This window comes from Orbicella faveolata, unplaced genomic scaffold (assembly GCF_042242905.1).
Source record: "Orbicella faveolata isolate gen_17 unplaced genomic scaffold, um_ofav_v1 contig_12, whole genome shotgun sequence".
NCBI lineage: Eukaryota > Metazoa > Cnidaria > Anthozoa > Scleractinia > Merulinidae > Orbicella > Orbicella faveolata.
Genome location: NW_028301539.1, coordinates 26232849 through 26260564, shown reverse-complemented (window position 1 = coordinate 26260564; position 27716 = coordinate 26232849). Strand labels below are relative to the sequence as shown.

The 27716-nt window shown below is 41.2% G+C and overlaps 2 protein-coding genes across 2 annotated transcripts; one reads left to right on the top strand and one right to left on the bottom strand.

Moving 5' to 3' along the window:
- Positions 1-8: 8 nt before the first annotated feature.
- Positions 9-13121, top strand: LOC110061586 (transient receptor potential cation channel subfamily A member 1-like). The gene is made up of 10 exons (XM_089283025.1): positions 9-609; positions 2408-2748; positions 3101-3371; positions 3869-4199; positions 5240-5436; positions 6471-6800; positions 7291-8152; positions 8585-8788; positions 10171-10346; positions 10579-13121. Exons 1-10 carry the CDS (start codon positions 284-286, stop codon positions 10919-10921), a joined length of 3381 nt encoding a protein of 1126 aa, XP_089139151.1. The 5' UTR covers positions 9-283; the 3' UTR covers positions 10922-13121.
- On the bottom strand, positions 12755-27654 carry LOC149117371 (uncharacterized). Its single transcript, XM_089283021.1, has 10 exons — positions 27088-27654; positions 23619-23959; positions 22400-22670; positions 21073-21403; positions 20214-20407; positions 18856-19185; positions 17166-18054; positions 16289-16492; positions 15149-15324; positions 12755-13883 (listed from the first exon to the last, which is right to left on the bottom strand). Exons 1-10 carry the CDS (start codon positions 27474-27476, stop codon positions 13541-13543), a joined length of 3468 nt encoding a protein of 1155 aa, XP_089139147.1. The 5' UTR covers positions 27477-27654; the 3' UTR covers positions 12755-13540.
- Between the last annotated feature and the right edge of the window lie 62 nt (positions 27655-27716).

The window sequence follows — 27716 nt, the reverse complement described above, 5'->3', positions numbered from 1 at the left end:
ATAATATTCCCATTTTATTCCATCTTTTATATGAATGCAAAACTTCAAAACTGCGGTCACTCACCACAGGAGGTCGCCGACTGTGGGTAGTTAAAGAGCTAGATGGTGGTATAGAAAACCGCTTGTATCACAAGGAAAAGTGACCTCATTAATCCCCAGGCAAAGTTTTCACAGGACGGAATAACAGTGCATTTTGTGCATTGTGTTAATTGCTAAGGCCAAAATCGTAGCATTGCTGTAGATGAACAGTACTTATAAAGATTATTAGTAGTTTTGCCATTGCATGATGGAGAACGGCCAAGTCAGGGAGAATACCAAAGAAGAATTACTAACGTTGGACTTGAGCGAAGCTGAAAAACTCAAAATTTATCGCGGTTCCGCTTTGCTCGGAGCAGTGCGAGATGGAATTGTACACTTTGTGAATGAGGCACGTGGAAAAAGGGATATCACTAAAAGTATCGACAAATTAAACGAAGCTGGAATCGCTCCGCTTCACAAAGCGGCGCAAAACGACCAAATTGACAGTGCCAAGTCTTTGTTAGATCAAGGTGCAGACATTGACGTCCGAACGAGAGAGGACAAGCTGACACCGTTGCACATTGCTGCTAGGTAAGATCAAGTTCATATTCGAGATGCGTAATATTTTAGACTAGCTGCACTTTTGGATTGTCAGCCCCTCATAATTTGTGCTTTGGGATTTGCGGCAATGTCGCTTTTTGAAATGGTTTAGAAATGCACCGATCATTGAATACTGCGTGTTGCTGGAGATTATGAAAAAATGCAACAAACAAGGAAACCGAAAAACAACAAAAAAACCTGGAAGTACTGTAAATGCAAGTGGAAATAATATTTCTGGTAGATCTGCCAATGAATTGGTTGCACAAAAAGTCGAGAAACTTCATCAAGTTATAATGTATACATAAGTCATAATGTATACATTTTTATACATTATTAATTTTTTAACTCTTATTATTCGTAGTAGGTTTGAAATTGTAAGTCCAGTTTATTATTTGTAACCATTTTTAATAGTAACTTAATTAAGTATTCTATTGTAAATAATATCGTATTTTAGCATTTTATTGTAAATAATATATTTTTAGCATTCTAATTATTTTAAGCTGAGGGCCCCAAGTTAATCAGTAACTTAAGTTACTGTCACGGGTCACCCTCATTAAATAAAGTCTTTCACTTCACTTCACTTCACTTCAAGTTCTAATATAATCCAATTGGAAAGGCTTTAAGATGGTGAAAATAAACATAGTTAATAGAGGGGGACGGTTATGAAGCCTGGCAGACATCAAAGGAGCAAACAAAGATGCCACGAGATCCACGATCGTGCACAATCTTTTGCTTTGCGCTCATGCACTTTGTATGAGTTACGTAACCAAAACGTTTCTTTTGCTTAGTTTCTGTGTTTCGTGCGCGGTCAAGGCCAAAAAAGAGAACAAAAACATACAACAAAGAACTTTGTCGAGTTTCATAACCATTCCCTTGTATTAACTATGACCTAAATGAATGCCGCTGCTAACACTGTGAGCGAAAAGCTGGATCAATTAGAATCACAGAGTTTACTTGATTAAATTAGTGTTACGTGATGAGCTTTTCAAACATGCTGATTTTATACATTATTTAATAAATTGTAACTAATTTAACTTTATGTAGCTAAGGTATATTTAATGTGTAAATAGTGTCCCCAAGTAGTTATTTTAAGCTAAATATCATTGACACTTAAATAAAGTCTTTCATTCATTCATACACACTGAAGTAGTTTACGTTAAAAAGTAAATCGGTGAAAGTTTACGTCGTTCTATTTTCGCCGTTTGAAAATTCACGTTTTGTACCCCTTAAAATCAACATTCTGAAGCCACAGAAACTAAAACGAGATATTTCGGTGAGATTTTCAATTTTCATCGATTCGTTTTTTATGCTAGAAGACTGAACAGGCAAGTTTCAGACCAAATTCTAAACATAAAAATGTTATACCAGATTCCATTTTACAATATAAAAAGAGTTGAAACTTGGCCCAGCTTAGTGAAAGGGAGACAATCTCTAGTATATGTAATTTGGGATTTTGGCACCAGAAGACACTTGAAGTTATAGAGGATTGCCTATTCACGGGAACTGAACTCACCATACCACTTAGTAAGTACTGTTTCATATTAGTGAGGTTACAGACCCATCAGATCTGTAAAACGTTGTTCAATTAACACTGGTGATTTATATGGCTGTCTTCGACTGAATTACCGCTCAAATCCCGAGTAACATTTGAGAATGCTGTGCAAGTTTGGAAAACGAACTCAACGGTTGGGTGTCATTTCCATTTTTTCCTCGATCTAGACACAGGTAACCCTTTTGTATTACATTTTCTACTCATTGAACATCCCAAATTTGTTATTTTTTTTTTTAGATTCAACTGCGTGGCAACCGCTAAGTTACTGATCGAGAGGGGTGCAAACCCTTCTTTAGTATCAACCAATGGTAGCACGGCATTACACTTTGCAGCGCACCGAGGAAATGACCAAGTGGCGGAACTTCTTGTACATCATGCCAAAATTGACGTCGACTCGAAAGACTCCGCCTACATGACCCCACTTCACCTAGCCTGTGTCAGTGGAAATGCCGCCATTTCAAGGATGCTTCTTGGCCAAGGAGCCGACATAAGAGCTAAATCCACAGAACTTATGACTCCTCTTCATACTGCTGTTTACAATGGGAACAGTGACGTCGCTGCCAGGATTTTGCGAGCGGGTGGGTGGCCCGTTCAGAAGGCTATATTAGCAGATAGTTCAGTTATAGTGGATCTGAATTAACTATATTTGGGTTTGACAACAGAAGTATTGGGAGGGTGGATTAATCATTCATAAAATTCCGTTTAATTGATAACCGCAACTCGGGTGATGACTGAAAAGGTGTTTGCATCACTGACCTGCTGGTATGGCTGCTTTCATGGTAACATCTAGTACCTAACGTGAAGAGGGATTGTCTATGTTGGGTGAAATGATAATTGTTGGTGAATGATTCTGTAGGCCACTGAAACAATTTGGTGTTTGATAGGTACAATTTTTGTCTACTCACCATTTTTTTTCTCACCTGTTTTTAGCAACTGAGGCAAAGAAGGAAAATACAGAGTTGTTTGACGATCGAGACGTGGGTTGCAACACAGTTCTTCATCTGGCGGCGGGAACAAATGATCTGAAGACGGCGCAAGCGTGTCTTGCGCACGGCGCGGACATAAACGCGGTCAATTCTAACAAGGAGACGCCTCTCTACGTGGCAACAGTGAAAGGAAATTTGCAAATGGTCGAGTTATTGGTCCAGAAAGGAGCTGATATGAATGTCAAGAACGCAGACTCAAAATCGGTCCTTCATAAGTAAATATTCAGTCCCCTGTTCACGTCACTGTTCGTTAGATGCTTTAGAAACTCGAGTCATAATTCAAGTGAACCTATTTATGGATATCCCATCGTTCAAAATCGTCAAAAGGGACTAAACGTATATAAAAATGTTTACTCAAATACGAATACAATGTGGTAGAACGATGAGGAACCTTTCAAACGTTTCCACATGAAATACAGACTTATAGTTCTACTTTTTGCATGAACGTCAGAGGCCTCTTTAAACATGTTGCGATAAGACAAAATTCCAAACAACTCAACTGTGCACACGCGCGGCCCTAGGAAAAATGCATGGCGACCGATTTACGAAACAACGAGCGCCGAAGGCGCAAGGTCCTAGAAGGGTACGGGGGCATGCTCTTTAAGGGAATGGTTTGGATTTTAAATCCCTAAAGTCCCGTTTCCTGGGTTTCTGAGTCCTTCAGAAGGGTTTACAGTTACTAATGGGTTTCATTTATATGCTCCTGTTTCAGGGCGGCTTTGTTTAAACGGGATGACATCATTTCGTTTCTCCTTGACCATGGCGTGCCCATTGACACACGTGATGCACAAAGCAGCACGCCTTTCCTGGACGCTGTAGCCGCTGGTCAGACCAAATGTGCTCAACTTCTTCTTCAGAAAGGAGCTGACATCAAAACGAGTGATATTCACATGAAGAACTGCATTCACATGGCGGTTGAGAACGAATATCTAGAGACACTGCTCATGCTCCTGAAGCAAAGTTCTGTGTTGTGGAACCTCTATAGACCTGATGTCACAGAGAGAGTTCCTTTGCATTATGCTGCTATGGTAAAAGATGTCAGGGTACGTTACAATTCCAATGTCAGTTTTAAAACTGCATTACTGGGTTTTTCGTTGCGTTCTGATATTCCAAACCAGATCAGTTTAGAAGCAATTGCAGCGACTAAAAAATTTCGTGCGATTCCCATAGGTAGACATGCTTCTACTATTGCACCTAATTGTACATCTCCAACACTATATTCAGTCGCAAAAATAAGTATAAAAGGAATTGCAACATGCACATGCAACACCTTCAATCGGAGCTGAAGAGGTTTTTACAGAAAACTTTAAAATATACCATCGACTGTTGAACCCGACAAAATCTGGGCAGAGGGACAACCATCCTTGTACCTCTTGTGACGTCATCACTTTTCACGACGAAGACAGAATGTTTTTGATAGAAAGGATTAGAAACAGCGGAATGAATTGGGCAGAGACATCATTTAAACCTAAAAACTTAGTTCGACTTTGATAGTCAAGGAAAAGGTCGATCTTCGATTCCTCAGCGATACATTTTTATGCCGACTATTCACTTTAATTTTGTCAACGTTCAGGGGAAAATCTTTCCAACGTACACAATGACCATTAAACACCAATAAGACCCCTAAAGGAACGTGAAGGAAAAAGAAAAGCGAAGTAAAAATAGCCAAATAATGGTCACAGAGTAGACATGTCTAGCATTTAATTCATAGTGGAGATCATAATTGGTGCGCTAGCCTCTGGATCGAGCGGTCAGGGTTCGAACCCTGGCTGGGGATATTGTGTTGTTATCTCGGTCAAGACACTTGACTCTCACGGTGCCTCTCTCCACCCAGGTGTATAAATGGGTACCGGCAAATTTAATGCAGGGGGTAAGCCTGCGATGGACTAGCACCTCATCCAGGGGGAGTAGAAATACTCTTAGTCGCTTCACGCTACAGAAACCGGAGATAAGCGCCGGCTAGATAGGCCACTGCTCGTATGCAGACTTAATTTTTTCTCTCTCTCTCAGACTATTCCATTACTTTAAAACTTTATTCCACTGTTTTACTTTTCATCATGCTTCCCATTGTTTGCTTACCCAGATAATGAATGCACTTCTGGACAAACAAACACGATTCACATTCCATGACGAGGCTCAACAAACCCCTCTGCATCTTGCTGCCCAGTACGGAAGGTACGAACAGGTGGATGTGCTGGCGCGACGAGTCGCCTCTGGACTGAATGAACGAGATGAGCAAGGACGGACACCACTTCATAATGCAGTCATGAATGGACACAGGTAAAGTGGTTGATTGATGTTGGATGTTGAATAACTAGCTAGAAACAGACAACATGCAACCAGACAAAACCTCGACGAGTAAAAGTAAGCCCGCAAATGATATTCTACGGTTTTGTACTGGCGACAGAAACTGAGGCCTTATACGCATACTGGCGTGAAGAGAAATGGTGACGATGATGATGACTGTCTAGAGGATACAATTTATTTAAGACACGGTGTACATCAAGACCGGGTTGTTCGAATGCCGGTTAACGCACTGACCCAGGATTAAAAGTTAACCAAAGTATTAATATTTCTTACAAAAAATGTTTCCGTTAATTATGTTTTGTGTAGTTTGAGATTACTCAAAATCAAAACTGAAGGACAAACAATATAAACAGAAAACCTTACCGAAAAGTTACCAAACTGAAATTAAAATTCTCGCTTAATCCTGGGTTAGCTAAATCTGGCATTGAACAACCCTTCCCTAAATGTAAAGCTTCAATCAAAGACTCAAGTACATCTTAGAAAAAATAATCTTGCTCCCACGATAAATTGAAGGCTTTAGTTGTTTGAAGCACGATTTATTTCTGAGAAAGCGCTTCGGAACTAAAAGAATTAACTTGACTTGAACCCGGCCTCATGCATGCATTTCGGAAATAGATTAAAAATTCTAAACTCACAGTATATGTAGGCCTTAGAGATACTTCAATGTTTGAAAAAGCGTCTCACTCTGGTTTAAAGAAACGCGTTAAGTCAGGGTATTTTGGCCATTTACAAAATTACCATTAAATTGTTGGGAATCTGAAAATATTAGTTTACTAAGATAGAAAAACAGCAAAGAGATACTAATAAACCATAAAGGAACAAGGATGGTTAGAGATGGGGAAGATTAACAAGGATTACAAACAACGAACTATAGAAAAAATTTACGTTGAACTTTTCAAGGTGCGCAAACCGTGACGTAGCTCCTTTAAACTAGCCTTTTGAAATTTAAGTTGATAAAAGCCTGTCCGAAACATATATTTTATGGGAAGCCTTTCTCCAACACTCAGGAAAACTTGCTCCATTCTACTGAAACTCGGAGCTGACGTATGTAGCAAGGATAACAACCACTGGACACCATTAATGTGGGCGTCAAAGTTGAGCCGGGTGAAGGCATGTCAAGAGCTACTGAATGTCAAAGTGCCAGTGGACGACGTCAATATGGACGGAGACACCGCTCTGCACATTGCCTGTCGGCAGGATCACGTGACCATTGTAAACTTGCTGTTAACAAATGGCGCAAGTTTGAACGTTTGCAACAGGCAGAGTCTCACGTGTTTAGAGACAGCAGCCCAGGCAGGGAACAGTGAAGTGGCGTTGGCTATGGTCACACATCCAAGGTAAAATTAACTTTTTTGAACTTTGGTCTTTAAGCACACAGTGGCGAATGTAATTGTGGAAAGAAATATGGGCTATTGACCAAGCGTGAGGTCAAGATGGCTGGATATTGGCCAAGTTCTTTTTTTGCGTGTTTATGGACCAAGACGGAGTCGAGGTCCATAAATTCGCATAGAAAGAACGAGGCCAATATCCAGCCATCTTGACCTCACGCTTGGTTAATAAAGGATTTATTACTGATATGGCCTTCGGAGAAATTCTTGCGGGACACAGCGGGTAATGCCGAGCGGGAAAGACAGCGTCATCACCCCCGCACGGGTAGCCAATCACAGCGCAGGATTCGGTTCATCTTGCCAGCTCACGGAGCTAGCCATATAGTAAATGATGGTACAGTTAACCTAAGTATAGCTCGATATCAGGTTATACAACATCATCAGAAACTTTATTGCTGAACAGATATATTTAATAATTTGTCTTTTTGCGACATAGCAGATGGCCTGAATTAATGGAACACAAGGACATACATGGCCACACACCTATGAAGCTCCTAATAGAGCACTTTCCAGAAAGTGCCGAGCTGTTGATGGACCGCTGTGTTAAACGATCGGAGATGACGAGCTCCAACGATCCACAGTACACCGTTACTTACGATTTCCGTCTTCTAGACCCAGGCCCCGACGATCCTGCTTTCCTAAACGGGCGGCGTTTCTTTGGGCCGAGTACTATGGTGAAACACGAGCGTAAACAGCTACTCCTTCACCCGTTGACTCAAGTGTTGTTAAATCAGAAATGGTCAACCCTCGGGCGCTTCGTCCACTATTTCAACTTTCTGTCCTACCTGGTTTTTGTCACCCTCTTTTCCACTTTTATTGTCATCGAAAGAGAAGAGTTTGCTTCCGGAAGACATCGGCTTTTCTCGTATTACGAGAGAGATACGTATCAACGGAAAGGATTGTCCTACATAGTATTTAGCTTTACAGTTGTCCATCTCTCAAAGGAGATACTGCAAATATCAATCGAGCGGTTTAAGTATTTCATGGAAATCAGCAATGCCGTGGAATGGGCGCTCTATGGGACGGCGTTTGCTTTCATGATACCATTTGTCATGCCTGATGACGTCGTTGAAGATTATTTCAAGGCCATGATGCATCCCGACCGTCTTTGGATAGTGGGTGTGACGTCAATATTTCTTTGCTACGCAAACTTGGTCCTGTTTCTCCGCCGATTTCGCCTATTTGGTATTTATGTGACCATGTTTCTAGAAGTCACTCAGACTCTTTTCAAGACTGTGTTTGTCTTCTTCGTCTGCCTCGTTGGCTTCTCAATTGTTTTCTTCGTTCTCTTTAAAGAGCAGGTGAGTAATGTAACCTCAGTGAATGAGTGTGTGCTGTGCTATGCGTCTACGCATGCGTACGCGAACACTCTGTTACTCTTACAGCCTGCTCGTATTTAGCTAAGTACTCGTACTCAGAACAATAGCCTGTGAAACGACTCTCAATTTGGGTACAAGGATGAAAAAGAAAAAAAAAAAAACCGGCGAGCCGAGCTTAGCTTGGTCTAGGGCGAACAGAGTGAACCGAGAGCGTTCTGGGTCTGGAGTTTGCTCGCTTCTCTCGCCGAATTTTTTTCGCACTCGCCGCAAGAGCCTGTTCTCATGCTATCGGCACGGTTTGTGAGATTAAAACGTTAGAGATAAGTTTTAGACTTTAAAACTTACCGTTTTAACTTTTGAATGGAGGGCCACTCCAGCTACAACGATTTGAGGTTATCCTGTGTTCTCCCACAGCCGGCATTTCAGAATCTGGGACGGGCCTTGATCATGGTCTTGGTGATGACCGTCGGAGAGATTGACTTCGAAGACACCTTTATCGACACGATTGACAAGAATAGTACATCGACTGATAAGCCTCTTAACCCGTTCCCAGAAGCCTCATTTGTCTTCATCAGCATCTTCCTGCTGCTTATGACTATCATTCTGATGAACCTGCTGGTAGGTAGCAATAAAAGGGTTGTTTACTATTGACCCCAAAATTCCGGAGATGTCCGGGTCAGAATTTAAATGGTTACCCAATTTGGCTCGACCGACTGGAAATTTTCGAAATAAGCGGAACTTCTTGAGAGGTAATCCAAAAATTTCCAACCGAATTATCCGAGAGGGAAAACACGCTTGCATTTGCAAGCGCCATCTTAGAGGTCGAACTCGCCCTTGTCTCTTTCGGTAAATTTGGGGTTTTGGAGTAAATAGTAAATGGCCAATCCAAACGGAACTTGCCATCCGGCCAGTTGCACAACTGCTCACGAACCGGTTTCTCCGTGAAAATGGTAAACAACCAAGGTTCCCTTCTGTCTTCGGCCAGTATGCGTGATCCACAGAGTTTGAATATTTTGTTTAAACGGTATGGCGCATTCATCTTTCGTTTCAACATTCCCCATTCTTAATCGTCCTTGTTTCGTTATGATTTGTTTTTTGTTTTTGCTGCATGTGTTTGTGTCCTTTGCATGTACAAAAGTATCATTTGGAAGTAATTCTTTTTTTCTTATTGAAGGCATTTCGCTTCTTTGCAATATATAATGACTTTACACTACGAGCAGCCCCTCTTTTTTCTTAGTCCGTCGAGCGTGACGCTAGAGGGCACGAGAAGAAACAGAACGAAAGACACAAATCGAAAAACGCCAGTATCTATTACAGAAAAACACAGTTTTTCTTTCCAAGGTGTCCTATACCGCGAGGCTATTTTCAGTTGAAATTCCCTCTGGATGGGTTGCTAGCCCACCACGGGGTTATCCTTACCATATAATTTGCCCCGACTCACCCGTACATCTGGGTGGAGAAAGGCGCTGCGAGAGTAGGGTCTAAAGTGATGACTTGCTCGATCTGGGTTCAAATGATCTAAGAGAACACATCCTCCATACCTGTGCCTCTCTCAGTGATAATTTTTTCAATCTATGTTTAGCTTGTAGTCATACTGCGCTGGTATTTTAAGGAGGACACCTTATTGGTCAGTTGTGTGGCTTTGTAATAGATATCATTAAAGGAGCTAAGTCACGACATTTTCAGTTATTTTGGCCACGTACTAAATTACCTTTAAATCGAAGGAAAACTTGAAAATAGTAGTTTACTAAGATAGAAAAACACCAAGGGGATGATAACATAACATGAAAGAACAAGAATGGTTATGGATGGAGAAAATTAACACGGATTATACGAACGACGAACTTTAAAAGTTTAGGCTATGCCCGAACTGTTGTGGAGCTTCTTTGAAAGAGGGTCATCTGGATCTTCTCTTGGTACAATAAATTAAGCCACCGCGCTTATAGCAATTATCTTTTTTTTCCTCACTGAAACCTGTTCATTTGAAATTCTTTTTTCAGGTTGGTTTAGCTGTGGGTGACATTGATGCTATTCGCCAGAATGCTACGCTTAAGAGGTTGGCTATGCAAGTCGAGTTTGTAGCTGAGGTAGAAGATAGATACCCAAGAGTCGTCACGCGGCGAGTTTACCAGCCAACACTGATTTTCAGGCCTAACTGTCCAACTCGATGGTGGAGGTATGAATGCATAATGCTGTTATTTAGTATGGTTTAAGCTTGGACTAGAAAGCATGAAAAGGTTCACTTATTAGAGTTTCAATAAGGATTGTTTGTTAGTGATGACTGGGGTGGTAGTGAGTCCGACGGGTACGGAATAAACAAGGCGATCGACTTTCCTGAAAGTCTAACAGAATGTAAACAGAAACAGTTAAAGAGCAAAATTCAAAAGTTACATTATTTGTACCTGCAGGTTGATAGGTCTCCTTGGAATGAAGAACCTCTTCGCCCTTAACTCTGGACTTCCCACTGAAGAAGAACAGTCCAATTTATCAGAGTACGCCGAGATTAGAAAACAACTCGTCAAAACTAAGAAGCGCTTCAAAAGGCTGGTGAATGTGCTTGAGGCTCAGAATACAGTGTTACGAAGATTAGCCAGAAAAATTGATCCCGAGGCCGAAATAGACGACGGAAACCTGGGCACGACTATGATGGAGGAACAGAAAGCTTTGGCTCAAGACTTCCTTTATGACCCGCGAGATGAGCAGTCGCCAGTGGAGGCCTCTATGGACAGGCCATATAAAACTTACGTTTAATCCTATTTAACGAAGTATTGGAGTGCTTCTAAATGTTTTTAGTATAAAGCTACAAGCGTTCTATCGCGAATGCCGTCTATTGATTGGCTACGCTACTCACTACCTATATTCTGTGATAGATAGTGAGTAGCGTAGCACTGTGCCCTTGATAACAAAATGACGGCCGCTTCTTGGCGTTTTCGAAGTGTCTGTGAAGAGGATTTAGATTAAGTATTGAACGACTAGTAATGGTAATAGGACTGAGTGGAGTCCAGTTTGGTCGGTTATCATAAGAGTGATAACAAAATCGATTTGTTAACACGAGTATGATTACAGACCGAATTGGACGACACGAAGTCTTATTACCAATCAATCATAAAAATTACAATTTCCCACAAAAGAAGAATAGCCAAGTTATGATAGAAAGAGAAAATTTGCATTAAAATACCTACAAAGGAGATGTAAACATTCTAAGGCCAATGCGCCTCTTACCGGCAATTAGGCGCCAGAAACACAAGAGCGCATGCACGCACGCACGTAAGACAACTTTCAATGTGATTGGTTGATTTAAACCACAACTTTGAATGTGATTGGCTTATTAGACTGTCCGATAACAAACTGTCCATAACAAATTGTCCGATAACAACTTGGCAATTGAATTAGTGGAAAATAGCAGTTTTTCAAACCAATCACAATCGAGGAAATTGTAATTTTTATGATTAGTATATTTATGCTAAGACAATTAGATTATTCGCTCTCGATTTCTATGCTTGATAGTTGACGAAGGCTCTGCCCTCGTCAACTATCACGCGATAGAAATCTCGAGCTCATATTTTAAAATTGTTTTAATATGAGATATGACGTGACCTACCGGAATATAACGTCACTATTGCTGACAAATTTTACCAACGTAGATCTCCATTTTTGATGCTTTCGACGTCGGAAAGTAACGTGAATACAAATTACCAAACGGAATTATCGCGCTCAAATTCCACGTGACTCTCTCAACAAAGATTTGAGTTGAGGAAGGAGGTAACCATGTCATTTCAGGCAATGTAGTTTTTGTATTTCCGTCAAGTAAAACGCTGAAATTTTCAGACGTGTATTTGCCACCATTCACTCCGTCAATAAGCACACATTACAAGCAAGCATAATGAATTACGTGTAAAAAAAGGCACGTTGGATTCATATATACAACTTACTTTTTGCATAATTTGTGTTTCATGTGCGGAGCCTGTCGACCTAACTTAATGGAAGATGTAAAGAACTAACATTATGTATTTAGCAGTGCGATGACTTTGCAATAATCCAGCTAGTGACAGAGGGGGAAACTAAACCGAGACCTCAGGATTACCACAATCCTTTCGCTTATTTATCTCATCTCCCTCGAGCGACGAAGAAGCGAAACCAACAGGCTAGGAAAGAATTATTGGAAAGGACTTTTAGAAAGTCTAATGAAAGGCGATTGGATGTTAAAACGCTCTGTTTTTCGTCAAAATTCTTTAACGAAAAACAGCAATTTCACCAACCGCACGGGCAACACAACACGCCTTAACTCTTTATATTCCTGGATTCTAAGTAATTTTTCACTGACGGCTTGTTAACGGTTTAATTTCCTCCGAAAAAAAAAATCGAATTGTAGTTAGGTCTAATTAGGCCGAAAAACGTTACCTGTCCACGCCAGGTATGACAACAGTTTTACTCAAGCTTTTGGCGTACTCTTGACAATCACTAACTTACCCCCTGCTGGTCTGTCTGTGTTTCCCCAAGTAGACTACCACTGGGAACAAAAATGTCATCACCGACAATTTGCCGATTGGATCCGACTGAAGCCGAGTGCAATTTAGCGAAAAATCCGGACAGACAACAAAAGCTTTATTGTCTCAAAAAATCCTAACCATAACAATAGGTAAAGTTTGATATGCGAAAGCTGTTCGTCGGACCACTTTGATAACCAAGAATTGACGTCAGAATACAGATCAAAAGTTTGTAACTGTTTGTTTTGTTAAAAGCAATTAGAATTTCATGGGGAGATGTCTTAACTTAAATTAAGTGAATAGCTAGAGACAATCAAACTTTAGAAAACGACTTGAACCAAAAACGTTATGATAAAGTTTACATCAGTATTAGCCTTGAGAACAATGCTCGCTATCATGTAAGCTTAAACTTAAGTTTTTAAGTTTTCATTTTTGAAATAATTGTTACCAATAATATTGTATTTTATCCGTGTCGCGAAGTGAAGAATATGTATGTATGCGCTTAGCACTAAATGTGTACAAATAACTTATAAGTGATCTTTAGTTACTTAAAGGCTATGTTCACATTTGGTGCCTGAGCATAGCACCCAAAGTACGATCCTCGCGCGCTGAGCACTAATGTGAACACACCTTTTTTCCTTGTACTCATAACAGAATTGGGGCACCGTCTGCGTGCCCGGTTACACCGTCTCGACCTTGCACTCGGGCACTAAATGGCACTTGGGTACTTTGAGTACCCAGTGTCTGAACGCTACACTATGTTGTGCCGGTGCAAAGGCACCATTGCTTGAGAACCAAGTGTGAACACAGCCTTAGTTAACTGATCTATTTTAAGATATGAGTAACACGTCGATGGTTGATACGAAGGAGACTAACAATAAGCCTACAGCCGGGCAACTTGACGTTTGCCATCTTCTTTTTCATCTTCACTTTTTTGGTCATCTCCTAATAGTAATCCATAAGCTGGCCCAGGTTGAGCCTCAGGAACCCACTCTCCGGTGTCCAATTCATCTGCCTCTACGCCGAGATTCATTTTTCTCGCCATCATGACTAACAAGCGGTTCTGAAGTTCCATCGTCCTTACCAGAGTCTTGACTCGCTTCTTGGTCTTGTTCACTTGCTGTTGAATGTCGTAGATGGTGGACTCTTTCATTTCCTCACAAGGGGTTAAGGAAGTTTCGTCTTCGAGAAATTTAGCTTGCCCTGCTAGCCAAGCATGGAATTTGCTGCAAAGAGAAAAAGAAAATGTAGTCAGGGGAATATAACATCTCAGGTATAGTTTGCCAGGAATCTAAAACGCGTCAAGATCGTCACGCGTCACGCACGCCCCACTCCCTAACAAACCTTTGAAAGGAGCGCGTGACAGACCAAAAGAGTATCCTCGGAGTTTGTTATTAATACAACCGCCTTCCGCCACTTCAAGTCAGTTTGGTTGTCTGAATATCAGTAGTGTTTGAAACGGGAGCGGATCCAGCTAGTTCAGAAACAGGGAGTCGCAGTTGCTATAGCGAAAACAAAAGGGGTGCGGAGACCTCTGTACCCTTCCGGAAACTTAAAAAAATTGACAGCAAAGTGGAGTGAGATACTGCCTAATTACTGCCTAATGCACTCTGAACATTTTTGCATGTAAACAGAAATGTAAAAAGGACAGATTTTTAATTTCCCACCCAAAGGAAAATAGGGAGGGGCGGGGGGGGGGGGGGGTGGGGGGAGTAAGAAACGCGGACTTCTTCCTCACCAAATCCGCTAATTACATTTAAATGAATTGTCCCTTGCTGCTATTTTTTATGCATAATTGTATATCATGTATTACTGGGTTTGCGGGTATAACGGTGAAATAATGGATGCCTAAAGTCTGACTGACTAGCCATAAGCCGGAGTTTTCTATCAGTTTTTACTATAAATCTACTAGCGTTCTATCACGAATGCCGTTCTCTGATCGGCTACGCTACTGACTATCTATTCTGTAATAGATAGCGTAACAAAATGACAGCTGCCTCTTGCCGTCTTTGAAGGCTTAGAGAAAGTTTTGAACGACTAGAAGATTTATACTAAAACAATTAGATTATTCGCTCTCGATTTCTATGCGTGATAGAAATCTCGAGCTCATAATCTATGATGGAACCAATCAGATTTAATATAAATGTAGGTAAACGGAAAGCCTAAGTGAAGTCCGTTTTAATTCTTAGAAACTGACCCATTGATGCCAGCAACTCCGGGTTCTGCTGCTTGAGGCAAACAAAACGATGGCTAACCACCCTAGATGTGATGCTGTATGCATAGCAGGTCACCCTTCAATGATTTTCAAGGTTTCCCGGACACTTCTCCGGAACCCAATTTATACTTCGGAGTAAATTGAGACCGTGTCTTCCCCCCTCACCCCATGGGTATATAAATGGGTACCGATAAATGGAAAAACGAAGAGGGCAAGGAAATCAAACTACATTAAACTGACATGATTGAAAATAAGATTAAAAACAAGACAACAAACCTGAGTTTGCCTTTGTAGGCGTTCGGTTTTAACTCAAGTGACGGGTTATAAATTTTGCGCGTGATGAATCTCGGGTACTTGTTCTCAACTTCGGCCACAAATGAAACCTGCATTGCCATTCGCTGAAGAGTGGCTGTTCTTTGTACGGATTCGATGTCACCCACAGCTAAGCCAACCTGGCGTGGAAATAAAGTGCTGTGATGATTTGGCCAATGATATGATTATTTATATCAAATAAGTTAACACAGCTCGTATTTTTATGAATACTTAATCAAACCAAACTCATTTGCCATGATAATGGCTAACATTTCTAAAGGTTTGTTGAACAAGTGGTTATGTTACTTTGTCACCTCGACCGGTCTGGTTGAGAACAATAGTTTCTTAAAAAATAATGCACCTATCTTCACAACCGTTTCATGTTGGCCCAAACAAATGAATGTTCAGTTAATTTCTTACCTGTAGACCTCTTTTGTAGGACTACCTTTTTAATACGACCAACAACAACCACTTAGAGTCCCTGTGCTTTATTTTCCTTGACTGAAATTCACCCCCCTGATACTGGAAATGTTGCCTGATGCGATAAATGGTTAGAAAGAACTTTAAAACAACGTAAATTAATTTTCAATAAGCGTGGTACTTGTTTTAATTTCAATATATTGCGAAAAAGAAATAACGGGGACTCGAACTAATTTAACATGTTCAGTACACGGCATAATTTGAAAGGGTTGTAATTACAGAGTACGACGACACATGTCATTAGGGATGATAAGCAAACCGACATTGAGGCAGCAAATAAATAAATAAATAAATAAATAAATAAATAGAGCGGTTTTCATTTGAGTGTCGAAAAGTAATTAGTTTTGCACTTTCCACGCCACGCGATTGGCTTAAAAAACTCGCGCCACTTTTTCATCCAATCAGAAGTACAACAAAAACCAATTGTGACGTGTTCGCATGCATTTTTGCGCTCTTCACATCAGCTACATGTAATTACTTCGAATTTTGATTGGTTCCACTGTATTGTCTGTGCCCTATGTGATTGGCTAGAGTGATTACTTTGGTTTTGGTTTTACGACACTCAATTGAAAACCAAAAGAAGTAGCCAATAAAATGTTTCAAAATCAGCTTAAAGTTTCTTACCAGAAGATTCATAAGAATAATCGACATTAGAAGGAGAAACACGAAGATGAAGGTGAGCGCAATCTCCGGAAATGGATTCAGAGGGTTCCCTGTGCGTTCATTATTGCTGCCGATGCTTTCGATAAAAGACGTGAGGTACTCAAACTCCCCAACCATCATAACGGACACTTTGACAATCGACCGACCAACGTTTCTAAACGCTTCCTGAAAAGTAATTGAGAATAAGCATATTAACGCGTGCTTTGACTAAATTATACGTCTCGTTTGTATCCGAAAATAAGATAAGTAAAGTCATCAACGTCTTCAGACTAGCGGGTGATAACTGGCCGGAGGCGGATTGACTAATACTGTCAAAAGAGATAACATGCCTTAGTGTGAAACAGCACTTGCATGTATGATGTTATGGTGGGTAACCTGGCTGATCGTTTCTTTAGGCGGATAAATGTAAAGAAGTATTTAACGAATCATCGAATTCATCCTGGTTTTGCTCTGGACGAATATAACTCGGAAGCGACTGAACTGTCTGGGCAGACCCAAAGAATTGTACTCAGTATTATAAAATTTGGAAACTGTTTTGTTAAGAGAACACCAATCGTTTTCTAGCTGACTAAGGCTGTGTTCCTTTGGGGTGATCCTGATCAGGAACAGTGATCCAAGATCGTGGTGCTTCAAAGGAACCGATGAATCCGTGACCCGAATGGATTCATCGGTTCCTTTGATGTACCATGATCGGAGTGATTTTGGACCTCTGATCCTGATTCAGATCACCTTAAAGGAACGTGCCCTAAAATACCGAAGATGTAAACTGTGGACCCAAGTTCACCACGAAAAAGTGACATTGTTTTAATTTAAAGTTTCTTTCTTCATAGTTTCGTACCTGTTCTTTGAAAAGGACGAAGAACACAACGGCAAATGCGATGATGAAAATAAAGAAGACCAAAAATACTCTTGCTACCGTTTTGAAGACCTCAAGGAACATGGATACGTAAATTCCAAAGGGCTGAAAGCGCCTCAAGAACAGAATCGCATTCACATAGCACAAGAAGATGGAGACAATTCCAAAGATCCACAAATTTCGCGGATTTTTCAGGCTGCCAAATACTTCTTCCAGCTGTTTGGTTGTTAGCATATAAGGCATCATAAAACAGAGTGTTGTCACGTACAGAGCCCATTCAGTGACGTTAGAGGGATCGCGGAAGTATCGTCTCCGTTGAACAAAGAGCTGAAATATTTCTTTTAGGATGTGGGCAAAGGCGAAGACCAAGGCGACGTATAACACAGCTCCGTTAAACACGGTGGACCTGATGAAAATCTCCGTGACTTTAACACGCTTGTCGGTCTCATTCTCTGATTTAGTCGGATTGAAATCTTGAACATTTCTCTCCGTGACTATAAATATGGTGTACGTAATCAAGAAAATTAAGTAGGTCAGGAGATTGAAGTAGTATATGTATCGCCCAAATGAAGCCCATTTGACATCTAAGAGCTTCTGTGTCAAGGGATGTAAGAGGAGACCTTCGCGATTGAATTTCACCATTGTTGTGGGCCCAAAGAAGCGGTTTCCTGCGAGGTTTGTCTCGTCATCAGGACCTGGGTCCAGAAGATGGAAATCGTACCATTCGGTGTAGTTGGGATCTGTTTGAATGTGAGACGAACGTTTGATGCAGTGATCCATCACAAGATAAGCGGCTTCAGGAAAATACTCTATTAATATTTTCATTGGTGGCTCGTGATTTACATTTCGACATTCCAGAATTTCTGGCCATCTGGTGGAATAAAAGGAGCGAGTGAGAAGAAATAAACACGCCTGTTGCTTGCTCCCCAGACATGCTCGTCTCGGTTGTCATACCCGTGCTCGTGCCAATGCCCGTGCCAGTTCCCGTTCCCGTTGCCGCATCCGTACCCGTGCCTGTGCCCGTACCCGTGCCCGTGCCCGTGCCCGTTCCCGTACCCGTGCCTGTGCCCGTACTTGTGCCCTTGACTGTACCTGTGCTCGTACCCGTACCCCTGCTCATTCCAGTTCTGCGACATTGCCCGTGTTGGACTGGTGCCCGTGCCCGTACTTGTGCCTGTAAACTCGTCTTAATAAGTGATAGTAAACTGTTCAAGTGGATATCTAGAGCAATCAGCGATGTCCAATAAATAACATTTCGAACGTAAGACAATAAAGGTCATTCGATTCTTTATCAAGCAGTTTATGTTTTGTCACCGACAGCCCACCGACAATGTCAAAACAACTTAGTTCTACTAAAGTGTGGAAAGCGTTATTTGAAGATATTTTTAAAAGTCGGTTTCTGTTTATGTACAAAATTCCTTTCAAATTGAAAGAAAACCTGACAGTCATACTTTTTTAAAGAAGAAAAATAGCAAAGAAGTAATAATAAACCAGAAATAAACAAGAGGGTTGCGATCGACTGAGGAAAACTACTGTTGGAAGGATTACGAACTGCAAAGGTGCAAAAATTGGCCAATTGTTTCAAGACGCTCCATTGGTGATATAGTTCCTGGAGCTCGAGATTGTGAAAAACCATTATACATTGTAGATCGATGAGCATTGCTGCACCAACCTTTTGTGTTTAGCAATGGCCAACGCCACATCCCCTGCGCCCGACTGCACCGCCACATCCAAGCAAGTCTGTCCCTGATTGTTTTGTATGCACACATTGGCGCCAGAATTTAGCAACAGTTCCACCACTCTGACATTTCCATAAGACGATGCAATATGTAATGGGGTATTACCGATGTTGTTCGCGTGATCGAGAGAAGCTTGTTTATTCAGGAGCTCCTGGGAAGTCTTATCACAGCCTGATCTTGCGGCCCACATTAGCGGTGTCCAACGATCGTTGTCTCTAGCGTTGACGTCAGCACCAAGGCGAGTAAGGACCTGGCATGCCTTCCTGTTAATTTAAATGATACAAGACGCATGTGAATGGACCGTAGTCTGGGTATTGGACTGGAAATAGCTTGCAACTGATACTAATGCGGGCATTCTTTTCAAATACAAATAACATTGTCCCCAATTAGTGTTCCCAATACAGTGCCCCCAATTAACACATTTACAGGTTTTCCATGTAAATTTGACACTTAAAATAAAGTTATATTTATATATAAAAAAATAACATTAATCCCCTTTAAATGATATTCGCCCGAACAATTAAGTCTCCATTGCAACCTAGTTCCATTCCAATACCACGAATACTAACACGGCCTAATGAAAGTGACTTTTTCTATTTGAAAACTCGTGCATGCGTGATTCATGATGATGGCCCTTAAATGATAATAATGATAATGATGAGGATGATAATGATAATAATAGATATTTATATGCACTTCTTGAGAGTAACTTTTAACACAACCAATCAATCATTTTTAGGCTTTCATTGATCATGTTGATACGGCCTTATCTAAAGGTTTTTGAATTTTCGAGGTCATTGTTCATGATTGTGTCGCTAGCTTTTTGACGTTCTCTATGACTTGTTCTTTTACAATAGTCCACTGTTTAATAACAATAGGCGTTTGTTGAAAAACAATACACGCTGATCTTAACTCTAAAAGTATTGCATCGTGATATAAATCCTTGGCCCAGAATGGCAAGGACTGAAAAACTACATTACAGTCGTGTGATTTCGTGGGGCGCTTAGCTCCGAAATATTGCAATCTTGGACATAGTAAAATAAGAAAAAAAAACAAAAAAAACACCCCTCCCCCAATCAATGATGAACTCGCGCTACAACCAAAACGCGCCATTTTCTCCAACGTTGAAAAGGGGGGGGGGGGGGGAGAGAGGGGGGGGGGCAGAGAGGGTGGTCTTAATTTCTCATTTATTTTTTCAAGATTGTAACTCCTAGAGTACGGTTTTCGTCAGTATTAGGTAGGGTTACTGACCCGCATGGCCAGAGAATGGTTTATGTGTCATTCTTTGTACCTGTTTCCTTTCATCGCTGCCAGGTGAATGGGTGTCATGCCATGATCATCTCTCTCATTGATACCAGACATCGCTTTTCCCAAGGCCTCCACGTGGGTGTACCGAGCACACTGAGCTGCGAGATGCAGTGGTGTCTGTTGGGCTTGGTCTTGAAAGGAACCTCGTGAATACTTGGTTAATAGGAGTTCTAGAATCTGACAATTGAAAAAACGAAAAATAAAAAAAAAAGTTTCGATTTCATTTTCTCAGGCGCGGTAAGAAGCGGGGAAAATTTCAAAATACTGAGAATAATAGCAAACCACAGCAAAATGAAACGCAGAGTTAGAATTAAATTTACAACGATGACAGTCTCTGAAGAGTTTTCCCGTTATGCATGTCTTCCTACTTAGTACTGTATAATTTTCGAGGAGTTTGAATATAATACAACTCTCTCACCATTCAAAATAATCCACTATTAAAAAAATAGCGTTGTGATCTTCGAGGCAAAGTCTGTGCTGGAATGCTATGTCACATTAAGCTGGCACTTGTTTCTAGGTTCCGTTGCACTAAGCAGAAATAAATCTACTCAACCCAACCCCCCCCCCCCCCGTATGGGATGTTAGTCGATCGCAGGGTACCCCCAGTATTAAATTTGCTGTTGCCAACTAATACACCTGGCGGGGTGAAGACTGGGGGTGAAGATAGGGACTATGAGAGTACAATGTGTTGACCAAACACATAATGACCCTAGAGACAACTCAAACCGGCTATCGCCTTATCTGGATTACAGCACGTCTTAAAGCGCAAGGACTTGCAACCTGGGAAAACTAGCAATGAAGCTCCTAGAATAACTAAAAACGAAAAAGTTATTGATAGGTACCTTAATATTGGGCGAGGTAGCAGCATTATGTAAAGGCACCCTTTCACGCGCGTCGGACTTGTAGAGGTTTTCTGAAGTTTTTTTATCCTCCAAGAGAAGTTGAAGCATTTCCAAGTGTCCATTGTCGACAGCCAGGTGTAAGCAGTTTTTTATGTCCGATGTGCTCGCGTGGACATCAGCTCCTGATTCACGAAGTAGTTGCGCACTTTCCGCGCTGCCAGCGGCTACTGCCATAAGGAAAGGTGTGCAATTGCCACTGGCTTTGATGTCAATTTGCGCGCCCAAACTAAGAAGAGCTTTGATGACTGCGAGACGATTGTCACTGGCTGCTCTGTGATGAGATGAAAGAACATCATTTTATACCAACCATTTTTTTTACAGCAGAAGTGCAGACAAAAGGGGACAGTAGTCAAAGCGATCTAGTCAAAGATTATTAGTTAATTATGTTCTTATTAGCAGTTGTGTTGTTTTCCAATTTACCTGTAAATTAGTATTTTGTTCATTTCTGTCACCTTTCCAAGTCTTTCTTTTATAGTTTAATATATAACTGTTATTAGTTGCCATAGCTATTGTGTGCTCTTCTTATATTGATGTTTTGTATTTATATATAACTTAAACTATTTTAGACTCCCTTCATAGCATAGAAATAGCGTTTTTCCTTTTCTTTTTTTCTTCTTGCGTGTGCATTTGTGCTCAAGTTTTCTTGCTGACCTGTATTTTATTTCTATTTAATGCTAATGTTAACTGCCTGCCTGGCTCGCTAGCCCCTATGGTTATTCCAGGCAGCTAGTACTCTAATTTTTGCTTTTAATATTGTCATTGAAATTGTAATTTTTTCTTTAGCAAGAGTGAGTGCAAATAAAGATCGATTGATTAGTAGTGTCAAGCTGCATCAAACGCAAGATATAAGGGCACCCGAAACTTCAAAATTCAAAAACGAAAACGTTTCGTCAGATAGGTTAATTAAAAAAATTGACATAAAAAAATGAAAATTTGAGTACGGGTTGGAAGAGGTTATCGTTTTGGGGACAAAAATTAAATGCGAATTGGCTTAGAGTGACTATTTTATTATTGTCTGGGACTCGAGCATTGCTTGATGGTTAATGATTAAAAGTTCACTTGCCAAAGTAATCAACTTAGCATTGAAAAGAAATTAACGGTTGAAAAGAGCTTTTCAATTTTTTATTTGCGATCTTGTAAGTACAAAACCCTTTGCCGTGGAGCAGAGAGTTTTATATTACATAATCTGTATGTTAAGCATTCACAAACGCACTCAATGAACGCAATAGACTACTGGAAGACGTGACAAATCACCTAATGTACCAACCTGTGTAATGGCGTCTGTTTCTCGTTGTCTTTCATGTGCAATTCAGCTCCTTTCCTGCACAAAATTTCAACTATTTCTAGGTCACCCTTCATGGATGCTATGTGAAGTGGAGTCGTCAAAGTGGCCCTTTGTGTGTTCACGTGGGCGCCGTGCTCAAGACATAGCTCAACCGATGTTACGTTTCCAGTCTCCGCGGCCAAGTGCAGAGCGCGATCCTGGTCAGAGTCTGGTTCGTTCACGTATTCTTCTACATTGATGAGTTGGGAGGTGGCTAAATGTACAAGACAAAAGTGGGAAGTGCTTATATAGAGCTCGGCTATAGCAGCTTAATTCAAGCTTTGAATCGTTTGTCCGTACTTTAGTGAGATAATCATCTTATTCTCGACTACATGTAGAGCATTTTCACTCACGTGGCCAGCAGCCGTGCAATATTTTTGGAACAAAAGAAAATCCCACAGGACTAGTTTATGACACCAATATGGCTGCCATGATGTCAAAGACTTCCGCCGGGAAACATATTTTTAAAGAAGCAGACCCTTTAGATGCCCTGTTCAGGGGCGGATCTAGGGGGAGATTGCAGGGGTGCGCACTCCCCCCCACCCCCGTGAGATGACGTCTTCTTCTTCGTATTCCCTTTTAAAATTTGTTTACCTCACTAGTCGGTTACGCCATTTCTTAGTGGTACACCCCCTCCTAAAAAAATTCCTGAATCCGCACCCGTCGTTTATTGAGTTTAATTCAAAGCTACAGCCAGTTACAAAAATGTTGAAACATTGAAATGGAGTGCAAATAACAAATTTGTCACAGTATAACAATGAGCCCTGCTCTCCCCGATTCAGTTTTGTTCAATGACATCTAACTTTTGTACATGATATCGCTTAGCTGGAAAGAACGGTTGGGGGGGGGGGGGGGGGAAGGAAGGGAAAAAGATTACGCGAGATAGCGCGATGAGGAATTGTCTCGTTAAAGTACATGTAGGATGTCTCAACTACTTTTGCAACTACAATGGTAGCTGTGCCTGAGTAATCTTTTCGTAATATTCCCAAGTACTTATGCCTGGGGTTGTTTGTGCTTCATTACTATAAACTTCGTCATGGACAAGGTTGTCCTCAGGCTCTCTCGTCTCCCTGGACTCTGGAGGGAGAAAGAGAAAAACGGGGCGCGAGGAATATAAACCGTGATTGGTAACGAAGTTGCTTTATGAAATCTACTCACTGACCTTGTTTAATAAGCAGTTCTGCTAGGTGGGTGTTACAGTTGAATATAGCCGTGTGCAAGGGTGTGCTATCATCTGCGGTCTTCGCTCGGATGTCTGCATCATGTCGCAGTAAGGTGCGACATATTTCAAGATCGCCGTTCATGCACACGAGATGCAGAGCCGTCATTCCAACCTGTGTCTTAGCATTGACGTCGATATCTGTGTCACGCACCAACAGATCTACCATGTCCTTGTTACGTCTTCGCACAGCATGGTGTAGGGCGGTGTTGTTTAATGCGTCGACAAGGGATGGCTTGGCACCTGATTTGAGAAGAACTTCGGCAACTGCGGGGCAGTTAAACCTTCGGAAAAGAACAACAACAGATAAAATTAATGGTAATCAGCCGCAAAAAATAGAAGGGAACATATCCTAAACATTCACCATACTCCATTTTTATGCACGTAACAATGTAATCGCAATAAACGAAAAAAAAAAAATAACAAAATAACAAAATAAAAAAAATAAAAAAACAAAAAAAATAAAATGAAAAAAATAGTAAGTAATCGAACAGGCCGGCAAGCGTTTGTCGTTCGTTCGTGCGTGCGTGAGTGCGTCCGTTGGTTCGTTCGTTTTCTTTTTTCCTTCGGTCGGTCGGTCTCGTCAGGTCACAATCAGTCAGTCGTTCGTTTGTTCGGTCGCTCGTTGGCTCTTTGGTTCGTCAGTTTACTCCTTCGGTTACTCGTTCGTTCGGTCATTACTCTGTGCTGTTGGTCGGTCGGACGTCTAGACTGTTTACAGTCCCCTATTTTTCCGTGAGATCGTAGATGTCGATCGTTGAGTTCGATGGGCCGCCATCTTGGTCTCTTGATGCGAGCGAAACTGGGGAGAGTACACAATGCCCGTGGGCAGTGGTGGTAGGGTTAATAGCGTGGGGGTGACGGGGCGGAAAAAAATCCGGGTTTTTCCGGATTTTTTAGTGCCGTCCACCTGACCCCTACCCACGGGCATTTTGTACTCTCTCCAGTTTCGCTCGCATCAAGAGATCAAGATGGCGGCCCGTCGAGTTCAACGATCGACATCTACAATCTCACGGAAAAATAGTAGCCTACGTGTAGCCGTACCCACCCCCCGAGGAAAAACGGGAGGGAGGGAACGTCTACGAAGAGCTGACACGAATCGTGTTATGTGACGTCACAGTAATTTATGTAAGTTATGCAAACAAATTATATTTTCTGTCTGTATTCGTGTCCTCGCGCAGACAAAGGCCTCGTAAATATTTATTCTTTGGAGTTTATTTGCAAGTCAATGTCCCTTTTCAGTCCCCTTTTCAAGTGTATATTGTGTTTTAAAGAGATTGAAAAGGATTACGAGCGATGTTTGGTCCAAAACAAGAAGAAGACAATCTTTGATGTAAACGTCGCGCTCGCAAATTTGAAGTTCCATGTGTACGCTACATCAGAGGACATTTGTAGGCAGTGTCATGTTCTCCTCAAGAAGAGAAATAATTTGCAGGAGAACCTGGAAGAATTACAAAAATCTATGAGAATCAACTACGCCACAAGTTTGAAGAAAGTTGGCCTTGTTTTCCAGCCGAAAAATTCGCTAGAATGCGCGAATTTAAGTTCGAAGAGGTTGACTAGCCTAAGCGACCTCTGCGGTTCATGACATTTGTACATTTGCCGTTCTCTGTTCGGTCACTTGACCTTTTTTGTCGCTTCACTCGTGTTTATGAAGGGCACTTCATGTTGTCTAATAAGGAGGAATTTTGAGTAAAGTTGAGCCGTTAGATCGTGCTATGGCAAATTTTTAAAGGTCATAGGTCTGCATAGTTTCCGCTGTTATCTGCATGTCGCTTCGTAGAGTTTGACACCTCTGTAATTTTCCATGTGTTTATGCATTGTTTAGGCTCATTTCTATTGCAAGATATGCTCTCAAGTCTCCACGAATTTGCTTTTGGGGGACAAAATATGAAATTTACCGTGAACATGTTGCTTTATACTTGCATTCTATATCGTGACGCGGGCCCGGCTGTGATTAGAGCTGTTTTTACAAGTACAGTAGGAAGATCCTTATCACGCATATCATATTTGTTGTTGGTCATTCTGGCACCACATGATTCAAATGTAGCTGTTTACGCGCAAGTCTGTGGACTGTTTTGCGTGTTGTATATGCCATTGTTCGGCTTAGTTCAGGCAAGACCATGGTTTCGATCCTCCATGCGGATCTCATCAGTTGCCGGTATTTCTAAAATGCTCAGAACGTCTGTAGTTGCCACTTACTAGCGCAACTCTAAACTCGTACAGATGGGAGAATGTGAGACATTTTGCGGCTTGGCACAAATCTATTTTAGCCAATCAGTATTCTCGAAAGTATTGCTCGCGGTCTTTATCCAATAAGGAACCATTATATATTTCCATGCAAAAGCGTGACGTCACATAACACGATTCGTGTCAGCTCTTCGTAGACGTTCCCTCCCTCCCGTTTTTCCTCGGGGGGTGGGTACGGCTACACGTAGGCTAAAAAATAGGGGACTGTGAACAGTCTATCGGACGCCTGGAAAGACACTCAAGTTTGGCGCTAAGAGTTGCTGATTGTTTCAATGCTCCTTTGTCGCACGTAAAACGTCTAAATCCTCAACAGATTTATTCATCCGTGTTTCTTTTTGGGTGAGTATTACCTATCAAGTGTTGTTCTACCTTAGTTTAGCTATTATTTTGATCTTTCCTTCGATGAGAGTTAAATTGAATGTTTTTCTCGTTTAAAACGTAACGTGACACTCCCGCGTTACATAGTTTACAAAAATAAATCAAGTTTAAATTATTCACTTGGACACCGCATTTAGCAAAATAGGACAATGTGGTAATTGAATTATAATATTTCACACTCAAGACTACTGAATCACAAGCGAACGACTTCGAAACTGTCCCTGATGGACTCGAACTAGTAAACTTTGTGAGCGCAGTTCTGACATAGAAAAACCGGCTCTGTTACTTGCTTGTAAAATTAAGCTAGAATGCTATAACTACAGCAAAATGAGATCTCCGTTGTGTTTGAGTGATGGACATAGCAGAAAATGTTGTTTTGAACGTTCACTGATTTCAATGTTGAGAGAAATCATCAAAATTCTAGGGCACTTAGAACTGCTAGGGAATGATTCCGCGGTATTCAGATCAAACAAGAGATTATGTTCCCGCACGAATACGCTGGAAATTCCAATGTTCCGGGTTGTGGACGTTGTGTATTCAGTTACAAAATAAATATCTTCCCAGGTGAAATACACTTTCAAGGAAAGTAATCAAATCCTACAATTTAAAGGCAAGCTTGTGAAATACAAACCCTCCGGTCATTTCATGTCAATTTTATAATTTGTCGACAATTAATTCCATGTTGAGACATTTAAGTACAAGCTGAAAGCACTTAAATTACGATCACCCTTGATATTTTCAGTCAGGACGGAGAGTAATAGCCATCTCTCCTGCTCTAGCTTACCTCGCTGCGACGTGAAGTGGGGTCGAACCATCCTTCAATCGAATATTGACTCGAGCGCCATGATCGATCAATATTTGAGTCATCTCCACTCGATTCCATCGTGCCGCTAAATGTAGCAGAGAAACGCCTTCTTCGTCAAGATTGTTGATTATCTTCACGTTGTTATTATCCAAGAGATAATCTCTCAATTCACTCACAATTCCATCCTGTATGATTTCATGGATCTGTTGTGACCGAGTTGACAAACCCACAAACTTTAACGAAGCTAGTTCAATGCTGGAATCCATCAAGTCGACTTTGCTTGCGGCTGTACTTGTTCGACTCAGCAGCGGCGAATCTTTGTAATTGTTCGATCTTGGTCCTTTCGCTCTCGCTGTCGTAGAAGTCATTGTGAGAAAGTATTATCTAGCCCTGTTGCGACGAGAGAGCTTCTCTAAGATAGGAAGTTGAGGCTTGAAGAACATGAAAACGACGTCAGGCGGGATATGTAAGAAGCCCACGAATGTTGGCAGTGTAATATTTTTCAACATAAATTTCACTATTATACATATAACACCAACCCGGTAACGCAATACAAAGCAAAACAATACATACATTTATTAACTTCACGTCAAGCTCAGGCACCTACC

Coding starts and splice junctions, on each gene's coding strand:
- LOC110061586 (XM_089283025.1), top strand. CDS start 284: ATGATGGAGAACGGCCAAGTCAGGGAGAATACCAAAGAAGAATTACTA. Junction 610..2,407: donor CCGTTGCACATTGCTGCTAG/GTAAGATCAAGT, acceptor TTTTTTTTTTAG/ATTCAACTGCGTGGCAACCG. Junction 4,200..5,239: donor CTATGGTAAAAGATGTCAGG/GTACGTTACAAT, acceptor TTGCTTACCCAG/ATAATGAATGCACTTCTGGA.
- LOC149117371 (XM_089283021.1), bottom strand. CDS start 27,476: ATGACTTCTACGACAGCGAGAGCGAAAGGACCAAGATCGAACAATTAC. Junction 21,404..22,399: donor AAACAGACGCCATTACACAG/GTTGGTACATTA, acceptor ATCTCATCACAG/AGCAGCCAGTGACAATCGTC. Junction 20,408..21,072: donor CTACCTCGCCCAATATTAAG/GTACCTATCAAT, acceptor TTCAATTGTCAG/ATTCTAGAACTCCTATTAAC.